Consider the following 27919-nt stretch of genomic DNA (forward strand, 5'->3'; position numbering starts at 1 on the left):
TATTGTTGCTACACACTGTACAAAGTTCTGAATATAAAAAAAAGCTTGTGTTGTTCTGAATCAGTGGTTAGAATGTTTATCACTTATGCATGTACTTGACTTATCCCTGTTCTGCAGTAGACATAATTTTATACCTCATAAAAGCAATTTATGTTTCCAAAGGGAATAATCTGGATAACATAAAATGTGGAGTGCTCTGTTGCAGGAAGCATATTTTCATTCAGCAATTGTATTTAGAGATGGAACTGCACAGTTTGATCATCATATAGTGGCAGAAGGCATTATTCATTTCTATGTCTATGTGAAGCTTTGAGTGCCACAAATTAATATGCATGGCTAATTTATCAATACACATTCTTAATTTGTACCTATATATCACCCTTATAGGTCTCTATAATTCAGATGCACTCAACTGGGTGGCATAACAGAGAAAGCACATGCTACACTAAAAACAAGTTTCATAAGTTTGGCAAGTTTTTAAAAATTAATAAGAAATAAATAATCAATTTTATTACCATTTCAATTAATACAAAAAACTATAATATTACTGTGTAATATAGGATATTTTTAAATGACAATCAGAAAAATGAAAATGTATTATTAAAAGAAGCATTTGATGGAAACCTGTCTCAATGAGAGAAGGCAATGTAGGAATAATTAATTTAATATTTTATGAACTCATTTTGTATGAAGTTTTCAGGGAAAAAGAGATCAAAAACCTTCTTCATTATTTATAAAATAATGAAATACAACAAGTCATTAAGCAGCACAATAAAATTAAGCAAGAATCTTATAATATCAAATTAACCAACAAACTTACTGATAATGTTCATACGATGATGCAAGCACTCTCCTAAAAATTCAAGTAAAGAAAATTTCCTAGGAAAAGAAAGAACTACATACTTAGGAAAACCACTAGAGAGAGCTCTTCTGTTCCTTAAAAGGTTCTGGTAAAGGTAAGTTAACTGAAGCCTCTGTGTTTATCTGCTTTCTGACAAGACCACCACCTTTACACATTGCACTGTTTTGTGTTAGAGTGTCAAGAGGTATATTCTATGGGAAAATGTCGCATACCATCAGATGGGGCCTCATCATCTTTATCATATCTTTCTGAGGCTAATGAAATAGTGTCTGGAGGCCCAGCAAAAGGGTCATCGTATTCTTCTCCATCTTCTATATCACCTATAAAAGAATCAGAGAAAAAAAGAATGGATATATGTATACATGTATGTATACCTGAACCACTTTGCTGTACACCTGAAACTAACACAACATTGTAAATCAACTATGCCCCAATATAAAGTAAAAATTAAACTTAAAAATATTATTAAAAAACAAAAACTAATCAGAGAAAAGTCTTTTATAATTTAGCCATCTTTAAAAGTGTTACTTTGTCAAAGAGGTAAATTTTACTATTAAATTCGGTCACTTTCATGGAAAACCAAAGAAAAATTTTTGAACTAGATAAAAACAGATCCTATTTTAATGTATATTCGCTGTAACTTAGCTAAAGTAAGTTTTTGAAAGTCAGTACACAACTGCTTCTTTCTGTTACAAAAGGATACAACTTCCAAAATTATGATGGTCTCTACAAAGAGGAATTCAAAAAAGTGGAAGCAGGTTAAAACATAGTGTGTAACCAAAATAAACAAAACCAAAATAACAATAACAGCAACCAAAAAAAGCATGGAAAGCACAACAGAGAAAATAATTCAAGTTAATTCCATTTACCTACTCAATAATTGGAAAAATGATGATGAGAAATTGATAATTCAAAGCCATATGAACGTTTTATGTTTTCATTAAAAAATCACAGATTATATTAGAATAGATTAAAAATACTCAGTTGTGTTTTCAAGAGCAGGAATCTTTTACGGAAAAACTGCTTTAAAACTCATATAAACCTTTTAAATTCAAACAAGGTGATTTACAAACTAGACACTTTTGATTTTGCATTCAGTGATATGTTACTTTATTTTTTCTTGTGTTTTGGCTAGTTTTCTAGATGATTTCCAAATCTTAGGCTGATTGGTTGGCTTGAAGTCATTTAATCCCCACAATAAAATCTTGTGGTTTGGGTTTTTTCCATATACTCATTAGAATAATTTTTTAAAAGAGTGAATCAAACATTTGCTATATCCCAGTTACATCTAAGCACTCATTCTTCATCCATATTGAACAACAAGGAAAAAGGTATGCTTAATACCATATAAATGATCTGTTAACAATTCAAGTTACTTGTTAAAAATTCAAGAGAAAACCAGCCACCTCACCTAAAAGTCATAGTGAAAAATCTCCCTAGGAATCCTAGAGTGCCTATAGTATTACTTTTAGATCATAGTTGCTAGGCAGATCCAGATTAAAGCTACCTGGCTCTCCAAAAGGATATCTGTATCCTCTGACATGCATCTGATGGGTTGCACCCTACTTTCACCATATTTTTGGTAGAGGAAAGAGCCTCTTTCAAGACAACACTTTCAAAATAATAAAAACCAATATTCATATCTACTTTTTTAAATTTTGATATTTTATCAGCATTCATCATCCCTACCCTACCCTGAAAGTAAAGATATCTCCCATCAAGACAATAAGAGCAGAATATAGAGATGACTATCTTATTGTCCTTAGTGATTATACCATTATGTGTACCATACATGGTGATGTTTCTTCCCCAATTAAAATTCCAAGAAACATGTACAAATACTACTCATTCTCGGATCTTAATTTCTCTTTCTTTCAAGATGTTCAAAGTACTTCTCAGAACATTCAGTGATCCCTTATAATATTTCTCTTATGGAAAGAAGAGTGGTCTGATTTAAAATATGAGGTAAGAGAGAACCTCATAAAAAGTGCTAGTAAAAATATGTTTGAACATAAAATGACAGCTCATGAAATACACAGTAGTAAAGATCACAAAATTCTCAACTGCTCAAAATTGCTAGAATATCCTTATATTCTTAATAAAGTAAGAATTTTTATGTTATGAATTTTCTAAGGATATTTCAAATCATGAACTATAAATCTTGCTATGAAAAAAAAGTATTAGCACACTTCGACTACATTACCATAACTTAGCACTTAGCATATTACACTATTAAGAATACAGAAATACAACAATAAAGCTAATGATTCTATGGAAAGGATTTTGAAAAAATTCAGATGCTCATGCTTAAATCTATTAAACTCTGTGTGGAAATAAACAAAAAAATTTCTTTAAGTTTTGAAAATCAGAATTAGTTTATTATCCTTTGATAATATCCATTATATATTTTTGTGTATATATCCATGTATGTACACATACACACACACAGCAAAAACATCATTATTAAAGCTATAAATTCAATAATATTTAATATAAGTTAAGACCGTTCTACGCAAATTAGTCACTGACATGTTAAAGACCTCTGTGGTTTTTGGTTTTGTTCAAAAAAAAAGAACACTTTTTGGATTATAAAGTGAAATTGTCTTCAATTTACCCATTCTAAGAACTGCAGTTCATTTCAAATGTTGGGTTTTTTTTAAAAAATACTGTGATATTTATATTTATCTAAGACAAAATAAATTAAGTACTGCTACTGGCCTCATTTCTCCCCTCCCCGCCCCCCCTTTTTCAAAGCTTTCCTTGAATTTAACTCAGAAAGTAAAGAATAAGCATCCCTGTGGCATCTGTATAGGGTAATTCCCTTTTTAACTTGCATTAAGTTGAAAAAAACACATCGTTTTTCAAAACAGTCTTCTTCATTTTACTGTTGTTCCAGTGATGATCCACCCCTTTTCCCCCCTCCCTAATTATATTTTTCAACTCAACAAAGAGCTGCTATATTATAAGGAGCTTTAATTGAACACAGGGGTCGCTGTTGAGCAGTGCAAAGCATTTTTTCTCCCCAGGGGCTGAGTACTTGCAACTTATACCTGCAAAGACTTCGATAAATTAAAAGGAAAATGTTCAACTTGTGTTCATGTAATAGAAAACTGAACTCCAAAGCAACAATGGGCATCAGGTAAACGTATCCAATACAATTTACAGACATAATTGAAAGCATTACATCCTAATCAGACATCTAAAAGAAAAGCATGCTCAAATGAAATGTCTACAGAATCATTAGTTGGCAGCCATTCTATTACCATCACACATAATGTCAGTGGTGCCTTGAGCCTGTGCCAATGACAACAGCATAAATTTTGCATCTCATTTCTATGGTCATAAAATTAATGATCAGTTTAAAAATACTTCTTTGTAAAAGTTATTGCGCAAAGAAAAGACATGAATGTGTCCCTGTTATGTACTCAGAAGGATAATTATAGGGTTGTTGCTCATTAATACTGTTTCTTGTTTCCCTAGAAAAGCATTTGATTTATCCCACAACTTTCAAAAGTTTAATTAATGATACAAAGTTAACAGTCTAAAAGACAATGATCCAAGACTTCTTGTCCTGTAATTTCATTGGCAAGTTAAATAACACATCAAAATCAAGGCTTAGGCGTATCACAGCAGCATATTTCTTTGAAAAATATTTTTAAATTTTTAATAGTTGGGTTCAAATTACTATTATCCCTTCTTTTTTATATGGCTCATGGTCAATTAACATTTCCTAAATGCCTGGAGATAAAGCCCAACAGCAATTCAACAGTCATGATCCCACCATTGAAGGTGATTTAACCAATCTACTGCTTGTTTTGGCAAATACAGTTCTATTTTGAACGCAATAAGGTAAATAGTAAACTAAATAATATACCTAAAATTCAGACGATAACCATTCCCTTTTACAGAGAATGAAATGTAAACTTGGTGGGGAAAGTTACTTGAGTCAAAAATATTAATTTCTAATTTTCTACTCAGTTCACTTGTCCAAAATAATTTCTCAAGTGATAATATACAGCTATGAATGGACATAAACATTTAACTTGTCATTTCTCAAGGGAACCTGTAGTTTAATTCTTAAAAATTTGAAAGATTTGAGTCACCACAAATAAGATTCTCTTCATAACTCTTCTACCATAGAAGGGCTAATTTACGGCATGCGAACGTGAGGCAGAATTTTAAAGGAAGGACACCATTCCTCAAGTACTACCTTTGAAACAGACTTCTACTACTATAGGCCCCGTAATCTCAAACATGCTTAACACATTTGTATAAGGCCAGAGATGGGGGGTGGGGGTAAGGGAAGCTGCAAGTTATTTGCTCAGATTTCACTGGGGAGCTAACTTTCAACAGAACATATACTATGTTAGGAAGAGTAAAGGAAACGAAGTTAAACGTCATCCCAACTTCTGACTTTTCTGCTTTTCTCAAGGATTCCATCAGAACAAACTAAAATGGGTCCCTTCTTATCTAACAGCCCTGTTACTCAAAAAACTAGTTTAGTCCATAAATAAACTTAATAATACCAATGAGGTCAAAGGAAATTGCTTTCTAAGTAAACCTATTCATATTTAACAATATCAATGGAGTTTTAGGATAAAATCTGCTAAATAAATGTTTTAATTTAGAGGGAAAATATTTTAAAGGAGAAAATGACAGCTTTTTAGTTATGACATCTAAAGAGAATTGAAAACAATATATTCACATTTTTTAAAGCTGTAGACACCCATATTTGAAAAATATTCTCTTGAAATATTTGTCTCATGTTAATATGCATACCCTTCCTTTAGTAATTTATGGTTTCCTCAAAATTTATTTGAAAACTGAATTATAAATCAAGATTTACTAAATCCTCTTGATAAATGAACTTGAATCTGAGAATACACATTAATATAACACTTATTGAACACTGACTATGTGTCATGCATAGGTATCTTCACATTATCTTATTCTATAAAGAAAATAATAATACCAAAATCATCACTGGAGTAAAACAAGCCTAATATAAGGGCAAGATACAACTACAAGTAAAACTTGTTTATCATGTACCTAATATATATTAGAAAATTCTATTTTATACTCAGTAACACCTTTACTCAAGTAGTAATATATTTTCATCCCCAAAATAATTATTTCAAGTCACATTTAAGAGCACTATGACCTTATGATGTGACAGAGAACAAATTCTGAAATAATCATAATTGTAAAATAATTCTAAAATGAGCATAATTCTAGTGCATGAAGCCTGTATTTAGGAGTATACTTTATATTATATATATATAATATATATATTATATATATATATATTATATATATATAATATAAAGTATACTCCTAAATACAGGCTTTATATATATTATATATATATAATATTATATATAGGCTACATTGTAACTAAGAATAAAAAACTAGGGTTAGATAGTTATTCTGTCATGTACAATATCTAAAGACTATAAGAAGAGATGTGAGAGGAAAGGAAGGAAGGATAACAGACATCTGTGAACATTAAAGTAACTAATAACTGACTTATTTGAAACAAATAAATGTGAATTAATTCATTTTATTTAAGAACTCTCTTCCAGGTCCTTTTTTCTCCCAACAATGATATTAAAATGGTACTTAACCATCATGTAAAAAAAAAAATTATGTGAAACAAATAGGAGTATAAAGGTAAAAAGCAGGAAAATAGCCTCTGGTCACCTCATTGTGACCCTATATTGACCTGAGAGAGAGAAAGAGAGAGAGGGGAAACAGCCAAAAGGATTTCTGCCCAGGTCTCCTTGGATGAAGACAATCCAAAAGCCCCAAGAAGAAAATGTAAGAAAAAAAAGAAAAGCAGCATTATCAGAATATACTTAGATGAATTCAACTTATTCAATGTAGAGATCTGGTTATTAATAAATTCCTGTTTTTAAAAAATATGTCTTTTGAGCAACTGCTTATTCAACTATTAAGCCTGTACTAACTTCCCTTTACTATTTCTAACAAACTACAGAAATAGTCTTTTTAGAACAGTCGAATTATACTTTGAGGGTAGAATGGCATAAAATTACTCAGCTTCTCATATTTCTCCAAGGTATGCATCTAATTTATCCACAGGTTTACTTTTGAGCAGGCACTCTTGGTGATTAGTTAACTCAATACAGCAGTATTGAAATACAAATGACTTATTCAGAGGAAAATGATTATGGGGAATCTCTGAATTCTGTGTTATTTGCAATCTTATTCTAGGCTCATTTTTCAATTTCTATCAAATACTATATAAACTTCCATTCTCCTTAGAGACAAAGAATGTATCTCAGTAATGTAATTTTAATATCCACACACCTGAACAAGTCCTAAACCAGAATACCAAAGGGAAAGTTCCTACCCTATTATTGAATCATATGCAATTCTACATATATGACTTTGTACTATCACATTTTCTTAGCTTAAAAATGTTTAACGTACAAATAATTAAGTCACAGTGAGAGTCCAATAAGTAACCACTAGAACAAAATGTGCCTTTTAAGAAAAAAGGCAGAATCTGATACGCAATATTTCCCCTATAAACAGTGCACTGTATAAAAGTTATCATAATTCAAATGCATAAATTCATTATTTCTATACTCAACTAAGCAAAATACAACATGATTAAACCCACAGTTTAGGATTCATTATAGAGAACAAAGAAGTAGGTACTTGTGGAGAGGAGGAGTTTCCTGCTCTTCCCTCTATTTAACAGTGTTAAAAAATTTAATACGGAAAAAAATCTCTTCTTATTTCCTCTAATCACAACAATTGTGATGACTTAATGTGAAAAGAAACTGTGGTTTCCTTTTAACTGATTTTAGGTTTGTCTGGTTAAGTAGCTGGTTTATTGAAACCGTCATTACTCTCTCACTTATCAGTTGGCAGAGATATGAGTTACTCTGTGGTATCTGCTAACCCCAGTTAGAAGATGCCACACTGCTTCCCCCAAACGCAGAGCCTAGCTTCACATAGTTAACTGACCTCATGTTGTGACCCTCATACCAGCATCCACAGGCTTCAGGTCATGACCTATGAATTAGCATCATGGAAGTAAGGGCCATACCAAGTTTCCCTTACAGAACTGAAGACATGAAATAGTAGAAACTTCCTACGCCTTTCTGGATTTGGTTTTCAGTACACTAAGCAGCTGTCTCTCAAATCTAAAGGAAGACAATCAGCTTACCAGCATTCTCACATATTTCGAAAAATGAAACTGAATCCCCTTCTTTGAAAATGCCTGTGGCATATATTATTCATATCAAAAGAATCACAAGAATAATAAAAACCAGCATTTGGAAAAGATTTTACTCATGCTCTCAAACAAAAGTTGATACTGTTTTTAAACCAATTACCTTTTCGAAACATTACCTATGAGCACCCAGCCACAGGCCCTCCTGCTCCCATGACCACTATAAAGTAATCTCTACAGGGTTAAATGGTGTTAGGTTAGTATCTCGCCTCTGCCTCACAAAATTCTTCCATGTGTAACTGCACGTATATACCTTTCTTAACAAACTTCTGCCACAATGAACTCTAAGAACCATAAAACCTAAGAATGTTAAACACAGATTTCTGCATGAAAGATTGTGCAAAAGAAGATTGTGCAGAGTAGATTCTAGATATGTTTTTTAATTTTATTCTCAGCAGGGGGAGCTAGCACTCTCATCTTTAAAGTCTAAGTATACAACACAGAAATTTAAATTTTGACTCCAACTATCAAATTTCAGTATGTGTTAGATTTTCCTACTGAAAATCTCTGCACGGAAAAAAAAATGTCAAGTTTGACAAAACTTGAAAATTTACCTTTGCCTTGAAATTCCTGAAGGTAGCTGCAAAATAAAGCAAGAACATTATATTTTAAAATAAAGGTTGACAAATCAAAACAAGATCTAATCAATGGCAATAACTCAAGTCTATTTTAAAATCTATATTGTAAAAAAAAAAAAATCTATATTGTAAATATAGATTTAGAGAAAAAACTACTTCCTATCCTGAAATGATAATTCCAAAAGGCTTACGGATTTATAATAAAGGTATTTTTAAAGACTTAAGTTACAGTAGTAAAACCAGAATATATCTTTAATACATACAACTTAAATTACATTTATTCATTTGAGTGTCTGGAGGTATCTTCCGTATTTATGTTAAAATTCTCAACCTACCCATGTCTTATCAGTTAGACCAAATATATCCTCAAATAATCAAAATAAACAGTTGGATTTTGCTAGAATGCTTAGAAAAATACATAATCAATAGGCTTCACAAAAAATGGTATTATGATAAGCCTGCCTGTTTTTAAAAACTATTATAGTAGAAACATAGTTTGTCCTTTAAAACTACTTCAAACCAATTAAATTAGAACATAAAAAATTTAATCCCACAATAATCAGTCCTTCATTAAAATGTTAATTACAGCATTTCTTATAAGTAAGAAATAAGTAATAAAAGGCAAGTAAGTGACTTACATAGACTTTACATCTTTTATCTTCTTAATAAGGGAGTCTCTCTTTTCCTTTGCTTTCTTGGATAAATTTTCCCCTCTCAGTACGTCTGCTACAAATGTTTCAACATCTAAACCATGAAATATAAGAAAAAGGATACAAATTATAGGAAAGAATCATTTTTTTGTGAAGACAAATAGGACAATGATTGTTTCTACCCATAAGTGTTAGTATCTGTACAATTTGTTACAGGTTTTTATCAATCCAAAGCATAACAGTTGAAGTATGTTTCAATTGGACAAATCTGTTCACCTCTTAGCTAATAAAATGTGTATGCTCTACTCATGCTTAACACAGTGAATGCTATTTGAATGTTTAGCATCATTAAAACAGGAAGAAGCACGCAAGTTTTAATAAACTATGGTGCCCCATAAACAAATTCTCTGTATGAAAGTAAGTGCAGAGCTTTCATGCATGTTACTATCATTTTTTAGTATTTTGTAAGTTCCTGTATGAACAGGTCATTCACAATATTATACCAATATAAGCTAATGTCTCTGGCGAAGGCATCCTTTTCCCAGTGTAATCAATTTTCAGGTATATGCAGCGCTTAATGCTTTAGAGGAAAAACAAATCCCTTTTGCTAGCCAAGATTCCCAAATCAAACCCTCCTCTTTCCTACCTGCCCCACCTACTTTGGCCAGCTATTCTCAAATAAAAAAGATAATCAGCTGTGTGGTTTTGTGTGCTCTTGCTTCCTGCCTTGTCATTACTACCTGGAAATATTTCTTTAAATAAAGGAAAAAGTGGCAAAATAGATTTAGCCACTATTTTAAAATATAGTAACCAAGAGATAAGACTTCTATGGCCTCCTATAACATTTTCACAAAGCCTCTTTTTTTTTTTAATTCAGTAAACTTCTAAATTATTCTGCTTTCTAATTCTCTCTGGTATACAATTCCACCAAATCCTTATTGGTTTGATTTTAAAATAGCCCCACTCTTATTGTTCATGAAATACTGTAAAAGTTTAAATTAACTTTATATTCAGAATTTCAAATGTCACTTTGAGGTATCTAATGTAGAAGATACCATTAAAAAGTTTTCAGTAGGTATGACTATAAACCACCCATATTTCATACTGAAGAGATGTGTGTATGTTTTACTTTCTTTTTATTTAACTAATTTGTCTCCTATTTCACACAATAAAAAGATGGTATCAAAACATACAATAATATTATACTTAATTCAAAGCAGTATAGCAAATAGTCTTTCAACTGTACTTACAATTAGCAACTTAAAACCTAGTATTTGAAATAGAATGTTATAACTGATTTTAAATTCTTGATCACAAAAGTATGTTGACCCAAGGAGTGAAGCTGATTAAACTGTTATTCTATTCATTCATAATAAATTGTGTAAAAGTGATTCTTCACTAAATCAATATAAGTGAAATCATTAAAATTTAGTCTTGGAATAATTCTAAGTAGCTTTCTAGTTTGAAGTCCATCACTGACTAATGTTAAAAGTAACTATCAAAATGAAACAAAAGCAAAATGTCACAGCTTCTCTTTCCTTGAGCTGTCCCTATTTTGAAGAGGGGGACACAGAGACATAATCCAGTACCAGTGCAAATTGGACCCACACTTCTAAAGTGAGTTCAAAATAATGAGACTTATAAAAAAGCACTCTTCTCTTTTGTATGTACCCAGAGGAGCAAGGCAACCTCTGGACATTCAGATATTAGCTGAAATGGAAAAGATCATTGTCTTCTCTGAGATGGCTCCAATAAATCTACTAAGAAACTGGAGTAAGAGAAGGAGTAGCACCTCTACTGCTGATTCTTTCTTCCAGCCAGACTCAATACTTGGGAGAATCACTGGCATAACGATTGGTAGTTTGCTTAATGTTACTTTCACTCAGTGTTTGTCTTTAATTCCCTCATCCACACGAGTATTTAATTGCCTATTTTACATTTTCATTATACAATACAAGTTTAAGCAAACAGGATCTCTTTTCTATCTCCGGAAGCAATAACAGAACGAATTACAGCCCGAGTTATTTCTTTAAAAGGTCTTTTCAGTTGTATAAAAACTCAGAAAACAAAAAGCTGTAATGTTCTATATAGAGTTTCCTAACAGTGCCAAAAACATTTTTAAATTATTGAGCTATGCTATTTTGTGAGGAAATACTTGTTGAAGGAGTGAGACTGCAGGAAGAATCTGTGTTGTTTGTTTTCTGAGTGGGAGGAGATTCAGAGATTGCGCAAGGGAAAAATTCTATATTTTTAGAGTAGTCAATGTATTTATTCCTAAACTTCTGCCACAAAAGGGGTTTAAGGCAACTGAAAAGATTTAATAAACACTGATTTTTAAAAATTATTTCACAAACGAGATGTGGAAAGCGTACAACGTGCTTTCTGGTTTTTTTTTGTTTTTAACAAATAAGAACTTCATAGTGGAAGCGATTCCTGCAATAGTCTTCGTTTGTTGGTGGCCCACAGACTCAATTGGTTTTCAAGTTTTTGAAATCCGGGTTTTTTCTTAAAATCCATACTGTGCCCATTTATTTTGAAATCGAACGAAACCAGTCTCTCCTAGGCACAGGAGACCCTCTGAACGTGCCCGCGGCCTTCGCAGAGCCCCTGCGCAGAGCCCCGACCCCGTTCCCCCGGCGCAAAGACGTAGCGGGTGCTGGAAAGTTACTCGGCCTTCACCGGGAGATGCTCAGGCTCCGCCGTCCGAGACACTGGGAGTGTTAAACCCCAGGGTTCCCGTCATTGGAGCTGTGAGCAGGGAGCACTGGTTTGGGGCAGCGCCCTCGCCAGACAAATGGGACTGGATCTGCGGCTTTGTAGCTCAGAGCCAGGGTAATATTTCAAAAGCGAGCAATAAAAGTCCTGGGCGACTCAAGCACTCCCCTGGCTGGTTGGAAAAGAGATCTGAAGCTTTTTATTGTGCTCTGAATAGCCCTGCAAACGGTAAACTAGCGAGCGCTTTAGCCCTCTTCTACCTTCCTTTAGGGGTCATGTCCCTCTGTTAATATGTAGATTTCACTGACTCCAGACTGCCTGTAATTCGGGGAACAGCCGTAATTCGATTACAAGAAAAGGTCAGCCTGCCTCCTCGCTGGCCTCTTGGCCTGGCAAGTAAGACAGAATTCCTCTTTCTCACAGGAGGGATCTCGGCTCACCCGCGTCCTCCACGGGAGAGGAGAAGCTTAAGGACCCACCCGGCCATGTGGAGAAAGCGCAGTTCCGGCGCCCTCTAAGCCCCAGGTCTAATCCCTACCGCCGCTCCGCGCTTCGTCACGTAGACCGCAGGTCAGCGCCGGCCGCATTTAACCCCAGAATTGGCCCCATCTCCATCCGCCTCTGCCCCCCAAGTCATCACCAAGGAAAAAGTTACTCAGCGAATACAAATGTGGTGGTGATTTTTGCTCCTGTTACACCTTAGCATTGTCAGAGCAAACCTGATCTCCCGGTACAACTGTAAAGATCTGGGGGAGAAGGCCGCTGGAAAGATCTGATTTACAACCGCTCTGTAGATAAACGTTAAGGTCTGAAAACAAAATTAAAAGATGACATCATGTCTTGGCTCAGCAATCCTCAAGCAGTTTAAGTTAGAAACTTCTCAATAGCCATCGCAACCCCTAAGAGGCAAATACTTAGCACACACCAAGTCACCTAGTGGTACTCAGATTTTCCTTTTTTTTCTTTTCCTGTACATATGGACCCCCTAGAAAAACTGCCACTCATCTCCCCCTAGAGCCCGAGAGGCTAGGACAGGTATCTAACACACATAAGCTAACAGCTTTCTACCAATTTCCATACTAATTACAGTTTCAAGGTGAAACCACACAAGGTTACGACAGTTTTTAAATTCTTGCAAACTATAAACCGTCGGCTTCTCCAATCTGAGTACATAGCACAGGTTCCAACTCTTTAAGAAAGCCGGGGTTTGACCACTTGCCCTCACCATCCTCCACCGTGGAATATGACTTCCAGGCTGGAGGTTGTAAACACAGAGGTAACACCTGGTCTCTTCTGCCTAGTCCTCCAACCAACCGATACCTCACCTCCCTGGGCAGGCATGCAAGTGTGCAGGCACAGGCGCACAGGCGCACAGGCGCACGCGTGCACGCACACACACACACACACACACACACACACACACACACAGCCTCTGTATTGGCCTGAACTGTATAGCAGAGGGGACAAGAATTAGAGTGAATCCACTACCACATGCTCGCCCCAGATCAATGAATAAGTGTAAAACCAGTCAAACCATACCCCAAATGGCTTTACGACTTGATTCCACATCTTCCTCTACTTTATGAATTGGACCAGGTTGTACTTTGTATTCACTGAGGTGCTATCACTAAACTTAACAAGAATCTCAGCCTAGAATTTAAGTTGGCATCAGAACAAAAAGAGAAGCTTTTCTTCTCTGTTAAAGGAGGGTATGGTCTGACCAAACACCTACTGGTGAAAACATAAAAATCAGTTAAACTGGGCACATGTAGACCAATTAAGCTAAATGCCCAAATTTGGAAAATAGCTAATCAAAAAGTTATTGATAGCTCTAATAAATGTTATTTCTCTTGTTTTCCCAGCACCTTTACAGGTTATGGTTGAACTGTGGACTTTTCAAACATGGAAAAAGAGACAGGAACAAGCACAAGGAGTTCTCAAAGTATGATAGGAAAAACGTACCTGAGTCTTACAATCCAATCATCTGATTACATTTTCAAAATAGGCTTTGGAGGCTAAATGACTTATTTTGGTGGAAAGCTGGACTGTTGAAGGATAGAGATGAATATTTTTCACCTCTAAAAAATAACTCGATGAATAGCACCTTATAATCATCAAAATCTCTTTACCACACATTTTCAAAGAAGCCACAGTGAATAAAACATTAGTCTGAGATTTACACTATATTCACTGTTAGGTATCATGTATTGTAACGTGTTCACTATGTGATTGAAAAAGAAATGTAAACTCAGCGGAACGAAAAAGATAGACTTGGCTTTAATTGAAAAAGACAAACTAAGTGAATAATGAGTATATAAAAACTAGCCTATGCCACTTTTATCACCCATATATGACACTTAATCTTAAATTTATGAGAGACAACTGAACTGTGTTTCAAATCACCAGAGGCTTTTCCCACTCTGATGTTTCTGTCTTCTTTCTAGTAATACTTTAATGCCGATAAAGTACAGCTAAGCTCATTAGGAAATTTTTATATACTTCTCTCTTTTAGAATATTTAGATTTCTTTTTTAAAAGGAAACCAGTGATAATTTGGATTGGGTAACTATAAAATTGTGCATACTAGCATATTATCAAGAGCTTTATTTAGTAATCTGAGATGAAAATACTTTAAAAGGAATGTCATGAAAAAAAAACAAGACAGCCAAAGATCCTCTCCCAAGAAAAAACAGAATATTGTATGCTTAACATAGGCAAATCATTTTCCTAACATCACATCTTAAGTCATCTATGTTATTTGACCCATACAAGAAACTATAACTTTCTAGTCCCTTGATTTACAAACATATATTCCTATTGCTAGAAGAGAAAAATCTTAGAGGTGTCATGGACTGATTTCACTGCAAGATCAAAGGTTCTCATATCAACTTTAAACTCATTAGTTATTACTGCCAAAATGGGGCAGGCTTGTTCTTGCTCTATAGGAAAATCCAGGTGCTAAAGAAGTAGGTGACTATTGCTGACTCAGTAGGTGGCACTCTTCCCTTTACATACTCAGCCAATGCCCCAGAAGGAAGTTATGGGACACTAGATACACCATAAATGATTCTCATAAGAAAAATAAAACCAAAATGTTGACCAAACTATAAATGGAACTTTGGAAGGGTCGAAATCAAACCACACTATTCTCAGCATTGAAAAAAATTCGACCTCTATCTCAACTGAATTCCGTTCTTTACCTAGTGTCCCTAAAGGGATTATCAATTATGTGTGAAGGTTTTTAAAAATGTCCTGGAAATCCTCAATAGAGGAAAATGCAATATTTCTAATCAAGACTGCCAAGTGAACAAAATCTCAGGGGCACTTTGCACACACCACTGTGTTTATTGTTTGTTTGGTTTGGGTTTGATTTTTCAGAGTATACAAACAACCATCATTTTCTTCAACATTGGTTTCATTTTCTAACTCAATAAAAAGAAACTAACATTTTCTTACAGCTTTCCTTTTTAAATATTGTTGTCCTAAAACAAATGAATGAGAATATCTAACTGCAAACCACCAAGAGTCCAGTATTCAAAGGGAGATTAAACAAATCAAGGGGATTGGGGGTGGGGGGTGGCGAGCAGTGGTTCTAATTCCTCTCACTTTCTTGCCTGCCTGGAGGAAAAACTCACATAAATCAAGATTATTCTTGCTGTTCATCCTAGTCAAAATATTTGGATGTGGGAGAAGATTAAATGGACAAGATTTGGGATAATCCTTTGATTCTAATTATCCCAGCTAAACCTGTTCTTCCATTGTGGTGAAAAAAAATTAAAGGTTGCCTGGAGTGCATACGGCAGTTCCCAATTTACTTTTAACAACAAAAATCTGTAAACCTTTTTCTATTCACGGGACAAGAAAATAATTCAACACTTTTATAAAAAGTATAGCCTATCAATATTTAATATACTGATTCCACAGAAATAAAAATAACTAATGGTCAAACTATATAGCCACGTTTTCAAGAGCATCATTAAATGTGAGGTAAGAATGATAACCTCTATGGATTTTTGCATTTCTAAAGAATTTTTTTTAAAGGGAAGGAATCAGAAGGAGGGGGGAACAAATATTGAAAAGGAAGCCTAAAACAGATATAATCAGAGGAAAAAATAAAGAGAATAATAAATTGATAAGAATACATTTGAGCACCTGAAACGTCAAGCAGCTGAAACGTCAAACGTCAAACATTTAACACATATGGCATAATGATTTGGATAAAGGGAACATGGAACGCAATGGGAAATGTCCAAAACATCTTTTTTAATAGGCATTATCTTTTGACTTTATATTCTTTTCTTCTGAAGGGATTTTAATGCCTGAGAAGTTTAGTTCCTTATCTTCTGTACCCTGGAATTCTAGCATAGCGCCATGCATTCTAAGAGAGCTCAACTGTTAGCTACAACCACCACTGCCAATATCTCCTTCTTACTGTCAAAGAAAGAACTAGGTAAGCCAGCAATATCTTTAAAATTCAAACCAATGTCAACTCTTCCTCTATAGTTTTAATAATTTTAAATCGAACCATGTCCTATTACCCAAACACTCGAATAATGCAAATGGTCATGCACAATCCAACAGAATTTTTTGGATAAAAAAATGTGAAAAAAAATTGCTCAGAGCACTTATTCTTGAAACCTTTCCTACCTCAAAAAAAGATTTTAATTAAAGTCAACCATAAAATGTTAACCATTTTCTTTGAATGATTAGTTTAAAAAGAAAACTGACAAACACTGGTTCACTTGTTTCATTTCTTTACAATTTATATCATATATATTTCCTCACAGCCATACCTCTTGAAAATATCCTCTGAAAATAAAGTATAAGTCAAATTTGTAATCAACAAAATTTTAGTGTTTTATTATTTGTTTTTAATACTTCATGTGTTTTAATATGTGATTTGCTTTAAAAGTGTGAAATACTGAAAATGTCAATAAAATGATTTTTAAAACGCTGATTTCAGACATTATGTAGGTATTATTATCTGATTATCTGATTAAAGAGAGAGAGATGGCTAAAGTATATAGGAAGTTAGCAATGGCAGATAATTTAAATATTATTTAATTCTGAGCTTTCAATTAAATTACGTAAATAAGGGCTACATGAAATATTTGTAATCTATGGGGATCAGAGAATAAAGAGTCCCATAACCCATATATCATACTATCTGCAAATGTATGACTATGGATCCAGACAGCAAACTGTCTACTGTGGAGCTGTCAAGCTTCAAAAGCATGTACCCAGAGGTTACCCAGTTTACTTCCTAAACTCAAAAATTCACACCTAGAATATCCTGAAAATGGTGACATCTATTTTTAGAGTTATGATAAACAGTTCTCTGACCTGGTGACTAAAATAATATTCTAAGCAAGGAATTCCAGCATAGTAACAACAAAAATGTTAACTGCAGTAAAACAAAATCAGCATCCACTTGAAACTCGCATAGAATGGAATAAAAGCTGCCTTAACTCAGCCCCTACAGTTCTTTCAATATTTCCCTTAGTGGTACCCATTAATGACAACAAGCATTTCTTAGAGTAAAACACTGTCCCACCACAAATGCATTCACCACACTGCAATCATGTTCACATAAACATGTCTGCATTCATACACTATTGGTTTTATTTTCTCTATCATATTCAAGATGCTAACCACCAAAATAGTGTAACAGCATATAAGATTTGGTCTCACAGTGCTCTAACAGTAACTTACTACTTATAATGTCACATTTTAAACACTGCTTTAAGAGTTAAAATAAGCAAATTGTAACACAGGCATCTAAGAGAAACTCTTTTAATCCACTTATTCATGACCAATATTGAAGGATACTAAAGAAACAACTAAAGAAAAGTAAAAATTTTTAATCAAAATTCAGAATTCTGATGTACACATGACAAAGTGAATAATGGGAAGAATTCCAGAGCAGCAGGATAGGTAAGATTTGTGCTACCCTAAAACAGATGTATTGTCTTTTCTACCTTGTGCAGAAATACAAATTTTTTAACAGCCCTTAGTGAAAATACACATCTCCATATCAAGTATATTAATGAACTAGCAGTGGATTCATAACAGCCTTGAAGAATGCATCTTTAATTCCTAAGTTCCTATAAATGGTAATTTTAAACTGAAAAGGGGAAGATGAGGGTGCAAAGATGAAGTACTGTACTTTAATCGTGTGACACAGGAAGTTGGACTTTAACACATCCTTCCTTTTTTGTTTTAACATGTTACTCAGGCTGAAGACAAGTGGCTATTTGAGAGTCAGGTTCTCTTCGAAGGTCTCAAATATGGGTGGACTGAATGTTGAAGAAAAATGGGAGTTTTAGAAATGACAAACACTTTGGTCTCTTTGATCTCTCTCTCTCTCTCTTTCTCTCCTTCTCCTCTCTCTCTTTGCTCTCTCTCTCTCTCTCTCTCTGATCTCTCTCTCTCTCTCTCTCTCTCTCTCACACACACACACACACACACAAACACACACACACACACAGCGTCTTCACGACGTATACAGAATTGTCCTGATCGCGTTAGTGTAGCCGACAAGAAGGTCCCCACCATCCTCGCACCAAATTTCAACACACACGCCCACTCCCATTCTCAGACCCCACTTCCCCACTCCCAGTCCCGCTCCCACTGGGCAGGAGGCGTGGGGAGAGCGGAGAAGGAAGGGAGAGACTCCGAACGCTTCTGTCCCCACCGGCTCGCCGTCCCCGCGCCCCCGCCCCCGCCGCGTTACCCGCCCCCTTCCCGCTTTTTACCTGCCAGCAGGTTCCTAATCTCCTCGGGGAGGGGGTAGGGAGAGGAGGTGCTGCTGGGGTTGGGCATGTTAGGGAGCGCGGGGCGTGCGGGGAAAGGACCTGCGCTGAAAGGGGACTCGACCGGCTGGGGTTGCGGCTGCGACTTGGGCTAGGGGTCCCGGTGAGGACAGCGGGTCTACGAGTCCGGACACTGCCGGGCCGACGCTCACAACAAGGAAGTCACTGAAGCCCCAGCCAAGGCTGCTGGACTCTCGGCCCAGCCCCGCCCGGCAATTCGGGGCGGGGCAGTGGGCGGGGAGGAGGCCCGAAGGGCCAGAGGGGCCTTAACTGCGCATGTGTAACCCTCGGTTTTCCTCGCCTCCGAAAAAGAGCCCCTGGGCAGGCCACACCCACCTCTACGTAAGGGCGCGGGAGGTGGAGCGGCTGGTGGGAAGGGAGTGGAGTGCGGCTGCATCACCTGATCCAGCGCCTGAGGTGCCTTTCGGCCATTTTTGTCACTGGTACCCCCGCAACTGCTGACCATTTCTCCACGGTCCCGGAAAATAAGGTATCCGTAGTGCCTCCAGGTTTTCCGATCGAGAGACTTCCTGGACCTTAATCAGCCCCGCCAAGGTGTAACACCTCGCCCAGTACCCCACATGGAATTTTCGACCGCCCTAAACTATTATGGCCTTCTTTGTCCGATTGCATGATGGCAACAAAGTCCCATCTTCAGCCAGTCCTCCTTCAGAAGCCAGTCTGGAGCTGCTCCAGAGAGCGCTCTGATTGGCTCTTACACTACTTTTCTACCTAATTTAGATTTTTGGGGTGACTGATTTCCCCCACTACGAAGAGCAGGGAGGTCTAGTTACAAACACAAAGCTAAATAGACACAGATACCACTGTCTACCTATAAGCATCAAAAAGAAAATTGCTGGTGATTAGTAGAATGGAATTATAAAATCTGTTCACTCCAACCTGATCGTTTAATCAATACATACTTATTGTCTCCTATCTCCAAATCTTCTTACAGGTTTTCTCTAAAAGATACGTTCTGGTGCTTTTAAAGGTGTGTGTGTGTGTGAAAGAAAATAAGTAAATAAATAAACACTTTTTTTTCTTCAGATAAGAACCGCCATGGCAAAGGTCTTTCCTAGATGCCACTATTATATTTTGAAGATTGTATTGCAGCTCCAATAACAATGGAAATTGTTTATTCCTCTACCCTCCAACTCTCACTAGATCAATGCTCCTTAAACTTTAGTTTGCTAGAATCACATTGAGAACCTATTAACAATGCAGATTCTAAAGTCCCACTCCCAGAAATTCTGATTCTGTCTGTTTAGGATGGGACTTTACTGATTGCATTTTAAACAAGCCCCATAGGTGATTCCTTCTTGCTCCTGTAGGGCACAAAATTTATCGTAAGTTTCATCCCCACCTGGAACCCAAAACATGACACAGAGCAATGGCTCCATTAATATTTCACACCAAAAAATCTTAGACAGTAATAGTAAAAAATTAAGTAGTCAAATACAAGTCATTTTTGTATAATTCTCTGAGAAATACACCAAATACTAATTGTAAAAGGAAAAATTAGAACATTTTGGAGTTCTCTCAAAACAAAACAAAAAAGACAAAAACTTTACAATTGAAGTAAAATGTGCAAAATAACAACAAAAAAGACACCCCAAAACAAACCTATTCCCTAAAATGGAATCTGAAATTCCTACTCAGATTTAGAACTGTGATGAATTATAGAAAAATTGCTGAAAATCAGAATTCTTTCTGGTGGAGGTAAAAGTGAATAAAGAGTCATTTTACAAGGTAAGTCCTCCAACTTCAAAGAATTGAGAATTATTATTCTTAAACTACAAAATTATCTTCTTAAAGAAGGAAGAAACTATTTTATGGACATACTATATTAGTGAGGATTCTTCCTCCCTTTACAGCTATCACATACAATTCTTCATCTTGTCACACTTTTTATTAAGCCAGGCCTCCAAATGTTCCTATCCTTTGTTTCTTTCTGATAGAACTGACCATATTTTTAAAAATTCTTACGTCTCATTTATTTATTTACACTCCACTCATTCCACAAAGGAACTGAGGTGATTTACTCTTGTATGAAATAGACAGCTTTCTGCAGTGGATCAAATGGACACTGTCTCCACTGTTCATCATGACAAGTCATTCTTGTTAGTGAGAGACAGGAAACTATTAGGATTGCCTTAAAATATATAGCATCTAGTAGTCCAAATAAAAAAGGCAATAACAGGGCTTCCCTGGTGGCGCAGTGGTTGAGAGTCCGCCTGTCGATGCAGGGGACACGGGTTCGTGCCCCGGTCCGGGAAGATCCCACATGCTGCGGAGTGGCTGGGCCCGTGAGCCATGGCCGCTGAGCCTGCGCATTTGGAGCCTGTGCTCTGCAATGGGAGAAGACACAACAGTGAGACGCCCGCGTACTGCAAAAAAAAAAAAGGCAATAACAGAAAATGGACTCTTTGTATGAAACACATTCCCCCTATTTAGGAAACCATTCTCAGACACAGGTTCATGATGGATTTACTTGGGCAATGCTTTGTATACTCTATCATTTTTACTGTTTATTGTTAAAGTTACTGAAATTGATTATAAGACACAAAGAGAAATAGAGGCTAGAAGAAATATATTCTTATTTCTTATTTCCAGATGTTTCCATAACAAAAAGTAGGAAGGAAATCAAATCATACCTTACATTTTAAACTAGTCATATTAGGTAAAAAGGAATAATGACACTTTAAATCTCAACCTGAGAGAGATAGCAGCTTCCCTACCATTATGCACAGACTGGATTCTGGAAAAATCTCATGATTTGACTTCTCAAAAGTAAATCCTTTAGTTCAAAGCAGATGTGTGTGTGTGAACATGTATATTTCCTTATTACTAAAGCTAACCTCCTTTCCTTACATCTTTCAAATTTAGCTTAGCTGAATAAGTATTTGCCCACAGGCTTAGTTTTAAAAGAATCTGAACACTGAAGAAAAAACAAGACAGTGAGCTAAAACAATTTACTTTTCTCTACCTCTCTTATCTTTATTTGGCTTTCATAGGCATGTGGAAGAAAGATTATATTTATACTTAGGCACTGTATTAGTTATCTGTTGCTACATAACAAAACTTAGCTTAAAACAAACATTTAGTATCTCACACAGTTTCTGATGGTCAGGAATCCATGATCAGTTAAGCTGGATGGCTCTGGCTCAGAGTCTCTCAGGTTACAGTCAAGCTATAGGCTGGGTTGCAGTCATCTAAAGACTCGACCATAGCTACAGGATCAGCTTTGAAGAACGTTCACCCACAGTACTGTTGGCTGGAGCTCTCCATCCCCTTTGCTGTTGGCAAAAGGCATCAGTTCCTCACTACATGGACTTCGCAGGGCTGCTTGAGTGTCTTCTTAACATGGCAAGAGCAAGTGATCTAAAAGGTATCCAAAACCAAGACAGAAGCTGCAATGTCTTTATGACTTAATATCAGAAGAGGCATAATTTACTAATGTCATATTCTATTGGTCACACAAACCAGGCCTGGTATATAGAGGGAAGGGACTGCATAAGGCTGTGAACACCAGGAGGTAAGAATCACTGGAGCCATACTGGAAGCTGGCTATCATAGCCAGCCCTTTGGTTCCCAATGAGTCACATCTATCCCAGTGCAAAATACACCCATCCCCTCCCAAAGCTATGTGCAAGGTCTCATCCCATTATGGCATCAGCTCAAAGTCCAGAGTCTCATCATCTAAATCAAGCCCAAGTGTGGATGATGCTTCTTAAATAAAGCTCCTCGAGTACAGTTCTCTCAATCTAAAGACATATCAAGTAAAAAGACAAGTTATCTGCTCCCCATATAACATTACAACAGTGGGACAGGCATAGGGTAACCACTATAGACATTCCTGTTCAGAGAGGACAGGAACAATAAGAAGTATACAGAGATTACTGATTCATAGCAATTCTGAAATCCAGCTGGGAAAATGTCACAGGTTCTTTGATTAGGACAAAATTATACTCCCACCTGGAATAACTTCTCCACAGATCTCAGTTCTGCACTCTGAGTCATCCTTCCTTTTCTGTGAAAGGTAGTCTATGTTTTCATTTGAATTGTTTTTTGGGTTTTTTTGTGGTACACGGGCCTCTCACTGCTGTGGCCTCTCCCGTTGCAGAGCACAGGCTCCAGATGCGCAGGCTCAGCGGCCATGGCTCGCGGGCCCAGCCGCTCAGCGGCGTGTGGGATCCTCCCAGACCAGGGCACGAACCCGCGTCCCCTGCATCGGCAGGCGGACTCCCAACCACTACGCCACCAGGGAAGCCCATCATTTGAATAGTTTTCTTGACCTGCTTCCTGCCAATGGCCTTAGGGGATCAGAAGACCTCTTTTCATTTTGTACTGTCACTATCCCAGTTTCTATCAGGGTTCAATCAGAGAAGCAAAACCACTAGAATGGAAATAGAGATAGATAGATAATATAAAGGAATTTGTTACAGCGATTTGACCCTACACAATTGTGGAAGCTGGTTCAACTGTCTCTGTAAGGCTGTTAATCTTTGCATCTGATGTTGGAGCTTGAAGTCCAACAGAGCAGAGTCAGGAAGGGAAGATGAAGGAGATTCATGACAAGCTGGAATGCAGAAGCATAGCTCATGAGGACAACATAAAACCCAAATTAGCTCTTGCTGCCTCTGACCTTGGTAGTACTTACGCCCTGCAGAAGCTGGGGTCCTTCATTGCTGGGTTAAACACACACTGGACTCATGATTCAGAGACTTGAAAGGAGGATCTAGCAAAAGATGGAGCAGTTGCAGGTCTGGCTGCTGCCTCAAGCCAATGAAGTGAGCCAGAAGATAAGCAACAATATAAGTGAGCTACAAAATGACTGCTGCTTCACTTCTGCAAATCTCACACAAGAATCTCTTTTGTGCCCACCCTAACCGGAAATAGAAAAAGGAATTCCAGGAAATATAGGTTGACAGATTGCAAAGCCACCAAGCATACACTTGTATTATAAGAGTGGATTAGATAAAGGAAGCAGTTGAAATTTTGTATTTATTTTGCAGCCTAATACATTTTTAAAACTTTTAAAACCTATTATGTCCTAAATTTAAGTCATCTAGTAAGAGCTCTTTTCAAAGTTTTTAGAAATGAAGACGTGTTTTTACTTTCTAAATTTTTATCCCTTTCTTCATTTGAATATTCTAGGACTGGTAGGTATGAGTTTATCACTGTGTGGCAGTCAGCAGGAAAAAAATCATATTCTCACTGGAATTCTGGAATGTGAAGTCATTTACCCTTAAAAGATGTGGGGACTTCCCTGGCAGTCCAGTGGTTGAAGCTCTGCGCTTCCACTGCAGGGGGCACGGGTTCTATCCCTGGTCAGGGAACTAAAATCCTGCAAGCCGCGCAGCTCGGCCAAAAATAAAATAAAATATTTTTTTAAAAAAAGATGTGATACAGAACCCAACCTGTATCAACAGGTTCTTGTAGATATGGCTCACTAACTTGTCTTTTGGGTTTTTAGGTCATAGTTACTAATCCTATTAGTATAATTTATGAATTTAATGAGATAAGGAAACTCATTCTCTTTTGCTTTCCATCTCATTTGCATACACACAAACATATACTCAGGCATTTTGCTGCTCCAGTCAATCATTTTAAAATGAGAATAATAAGAATTCAATGTAGACTGGATTTGAGCTCTTAACAAAATGCTGTATATCTTTAGGGTTCTACAAATTAGGAATAAGGTAAGAGATCTGTCCATCACATTTTGGGCTTGTCAGAAGCTACTGGATTCTCTGCCCAGGTTAACAGCTCTCTTCTCGATTTAACTGAAATTGGTTCCCCTATCCAGATTCTCAATACTCAGAGACCTTACCATTGTAAGGTCAGCCCTGATAATCTGACTCCGATCTTATATCCCAGTTCTAGTAACTGAGTTTCTCCTGCCTGGGTTCTGAGACCAAGCTTTTTACCTTGCCTACTTTTAGTAAAGGGACATGTTTGTTTTGATTCCTTCTAGCCTTCTTGGACTATGGCTTCTGCCTTACTCTTGTAGTGTTGATTTATAGGCTGGTATTACATTCTAGGTGGATCTCCAGAGAAGAGATGGACCCAAATCCGTCTTGCCTTCTACTTATCAGGCTTGATCCTCAGAGTATGGGCACTAGGAACATGTCAAGAAAATGCTCATTTTTTTTACTATATAAAATTGAAAACAGACCCTCTTCTCTCCTCTTTTACTCCTCTGTGGTTTGGTACGGTTACTCTGTGAGCGGGTGCATAAAAAAGACAAGAACTTTTGATTCTCCCCCTTAATTCTCGTCATCAGAATCTCTACTTTGTACTCAGAGGCCCGAGTGAGTGACCTTGAAAATTCTATTTTATTCTTGGCTCATAATAGACTTAGGGCGAGTTATCCTCATGCTTAACCTGAGAGATAATAATGCAAAGTCACTGGTGTAATTTAAGCATCCCCAGTTCACCCTATTCCCCCAGATGATCCTGACCTACACTTCCTGAAATTGTACTAACTAGAGACTTGGGAGAGTGGACAGATGACTCTTTCCCTTTGCACCTCAGTCTAGATTAGTTTGAGGAGTCAGGTCTTGTATAATACCTGGATTAAGCACAATGTGGTTTTGGATGAATGATAACTGAGACAGTATTTTGGAATTTAAAATATCCTGAGAGAGGGCAGGCTGCATGGACCTACCAAGGAATGGGTTTGGAACTAGCCGTGTAAAGCAAGCAAGGTGTTCATGGGCCTATTTCACACTATGTTCCCTCCAGTTTCTTTAGGGTATCTCTGGTCCCCACAACAGCCTTACCAACATTTACTGAGAAGATAGTCTTCTAGAAGGCTGAAACTGAAGAGCATAACTGCCTTATTATTTAAACTTTGATGGACTCACATTTGAGCTCTGATTGAACTAATCCGAGTTCAATCATTGACTCCACATGAACTATTTACTCAATTTTCCCTACCCTTACCTATAATAATTATTTTTGTTACAGGAATTTATTTTATTTTTGTTATGTTATTGTACTTATTAAAAACATGACTTTAGATGAAGCCTAATTTTCTATTACATTTCTAGACATCATTTTATAGCTAAGTTGGCAGAGATTTTAGAACATTAAACTATTAGAAATTGGTGTAGGTTTCTTTCTATATGTAAAGACTCGGAGTGTCTCGAGCCTTTATTGTGCTCGGAGTCCTTCCGCTTATTATAGTACATCTATTCTCACTAGGCAATTTTAAAATACCAAGCTGTCTTCAGCAACAGAATTCAGTGGGTTTGTGCCTGATACATTCATGAGGGGCTTTGATGGATTTGGTAACCATAACAGCTGTTAACATTAAGCTGCCATTTAATTTTTTTCAGTGACTTTCAAAGTTGTCAATATTAAACAGGAGTGTTTTGCAAATGATTACTTTAAGACCGATAAGAATAAAATTAAATAAAATTTAAAAGGCTCAAACAAATTCTCCCTTTTTTCTATAGTGTCCCTCTACTAGCAAACAAATAAAAAAATTTTTACAGAATTTTAAGCACTACCTTATATAGTTTCCAAGAATTTGCTTGTATATTACTATACTCAGATATTCTTCCATTCCTTTCCCACCTTCCCCCCCCATTTAATTTTTGTCCTTTTTTCATATATCTCAGCTTTGGTTGAAAAAAAAAACTGACCTGGAAAACTACTGGGTAGATCCACATAAGTATAAATGACCTTCACTATAGTGACAAAAAATTAAGTATATTTGTCCTTATTCTCCTACAATCAGGTAAAGCTTGTGAAGTTTTGCTGTTGTTGTTGTTTTAATTTTTCCAACTTTAATGAGATATAATTGACACATAACATTGGATAGGTTTAAAATGTATATATGTATACATACATGTACATATGTATATAATGTAAAATAGTTACCACAATAAGATTAGTTAACATCAAGGCATGTGCTTCTTAATAATCTAGGCACACCAAAAAAGCAATTATTTATCTATCAGTGAAATAACCATAGGTGGAGAATAAGAACAGGAAAGAGGAAAATCCAAGATCTCTACTGTATCAGTTAGCTATTGCCACAAAAATGAAGCATAAACTCTCTCAAAATTCACTGACTTAACAATAAATCTCAGAGATCTCTGGGGTGGCCAATGATCAGATGAAGGTTAACTAATCCAGGCTGGGCTCAGCTAGGACTATTCAGCTCTACTCCACTTGACTCTGACTTGGGCATGTTCTTGTCATGGCAATGACAGAGGTGCAAGAGAGCATGCCCAGTCCCATTAGCACTTTTCAAGCCTTTGATTGCATCAAAACTGCTAAGATCTCATTGGCCAAAGCAAGTAACATGGTCAATCCCAGAGCCAAGGGGTGGGGAAATACTCCTTAAGCAAAAGAGGACAATGCAAAATTACTGCAAAGGATATGGATGTATAGTCCTATTTCTGGGGAAGAATGAAGAGTTGGAAGAGTAATTCAGTCTACCACCATGCAGTAGGCCAAATAATGGCTGTCCCCCAAAGATGTCCACATCCTAATCCTCAGAACCTGTAAATATGTTACCTTACATGGCAAAAGGTATTTTGTATAGGTGAATAAATTAAAGATCTTGAAATAGGGAGATTATCCTGGACTATCCAGGTGGACCCAATATAATCTCAAGAGTCCTAATAAAAGGGAGGTAGGAGGGTCAGAGTAAGAGAAAGAAATGTGATGACAGAAGCATAGAGATTTTAAGATGCTTTGAAGATAGAGGGAGAGGCCACAAACAAGGAATGCAGGTGGCCTCTAGAAGCTAGAATAGGCAAGGAAAAGGATTCTCCCCTGGAGCCTCTAGAAGGAACACAGCCCTGCTGACACCTTCATTTTAGCCTAGTGAAAGTCATTTCGGACTTCTGACTTCCAGAACTGTAAGATAATACATTTGTGTTATTTCAAGCCCCTAAGTTTGTGGTAATTTGTTACAGCAGCAATTGGAAACTAATATACACCTACAAAATCTATTATCTGAATAAGAGATTTCTAAATAATCAATAGAACCAGCATACGTAATCTTACTACCAACTAAATATC

General features: G+C 36.4%; 1 protein-coding gene and 1 long non-coding RNA gene across 3 annotated transcripts in view; both read right to left on the reverse strand.

Annotated features, from left to right (window-relative positions):
* The window catches only part of SKAP2 (src kinase associated phosphoprotein 2), a 156064-nt gene extending 137015 nt beyond the window's left edge, over window positions 1–19049 (reverse strand). The window contains exons 1-4 of the mRNA XM_019926478.2: window positions 18821–19049; window positions 9340–9445; window positions 8678–8703; window positions 1075–1182 (exon numbers count right to left, since the gene is read on the reverse strand). Coding sequence (XP_019782037.1) covers window positions 1075–1182; window positions 8678–8703; window positions 9340–9445; window positions 18821–18887 — 307 coding nt within the window. The 5' untranslated portion in view covers window positions 18888–19049. The remainder of the gene's footprint in view (window positions 1–1074; window positions 1183–8677; window positions 8704–9339; window positions 9446–18820) is intronic.
* A 69-nt stretch (window positions 19050–19118) lies between these two features.
* The window catches only part of LOC141279549 (uncharacterized), a 144349-nt gene continuing 135548 nt past the window's right edge, over window positions 19119–27919 (reverse strand). The window contains exons 4-5 of one of the 2 annotated variants that reach the window (XR_012333996.1): window positions 21990–22258; window positions 19119–21225 (exon numbers count right to left, since the gene is read on the reverse strand). This is a non-coding gene — a long non-coding RNA (uncharacterized lncRNA). The remainder of the gene's footprint in view (window positions 21226–21989; window positions 22259–27919) is intronic. The other variant, XR_012333995.1, reaches the window with a different exon arrangement.

This window comes from Tursiops truncatus, chromosome 9, assembly GCF_011762595.2.
Source record: "Tursiops truncatus isolate mTurTru1 chromosome 9, mTurTru1.mat.Y, whole genome shotgun sequence".
In the NCBI taxonomy this organism is placed as follows: Eukaryota; Metazoa; Chordata; class Mammalia; order Artiodactyla; family Delphinidae; genus Tursiops; species Tursiops truncatus.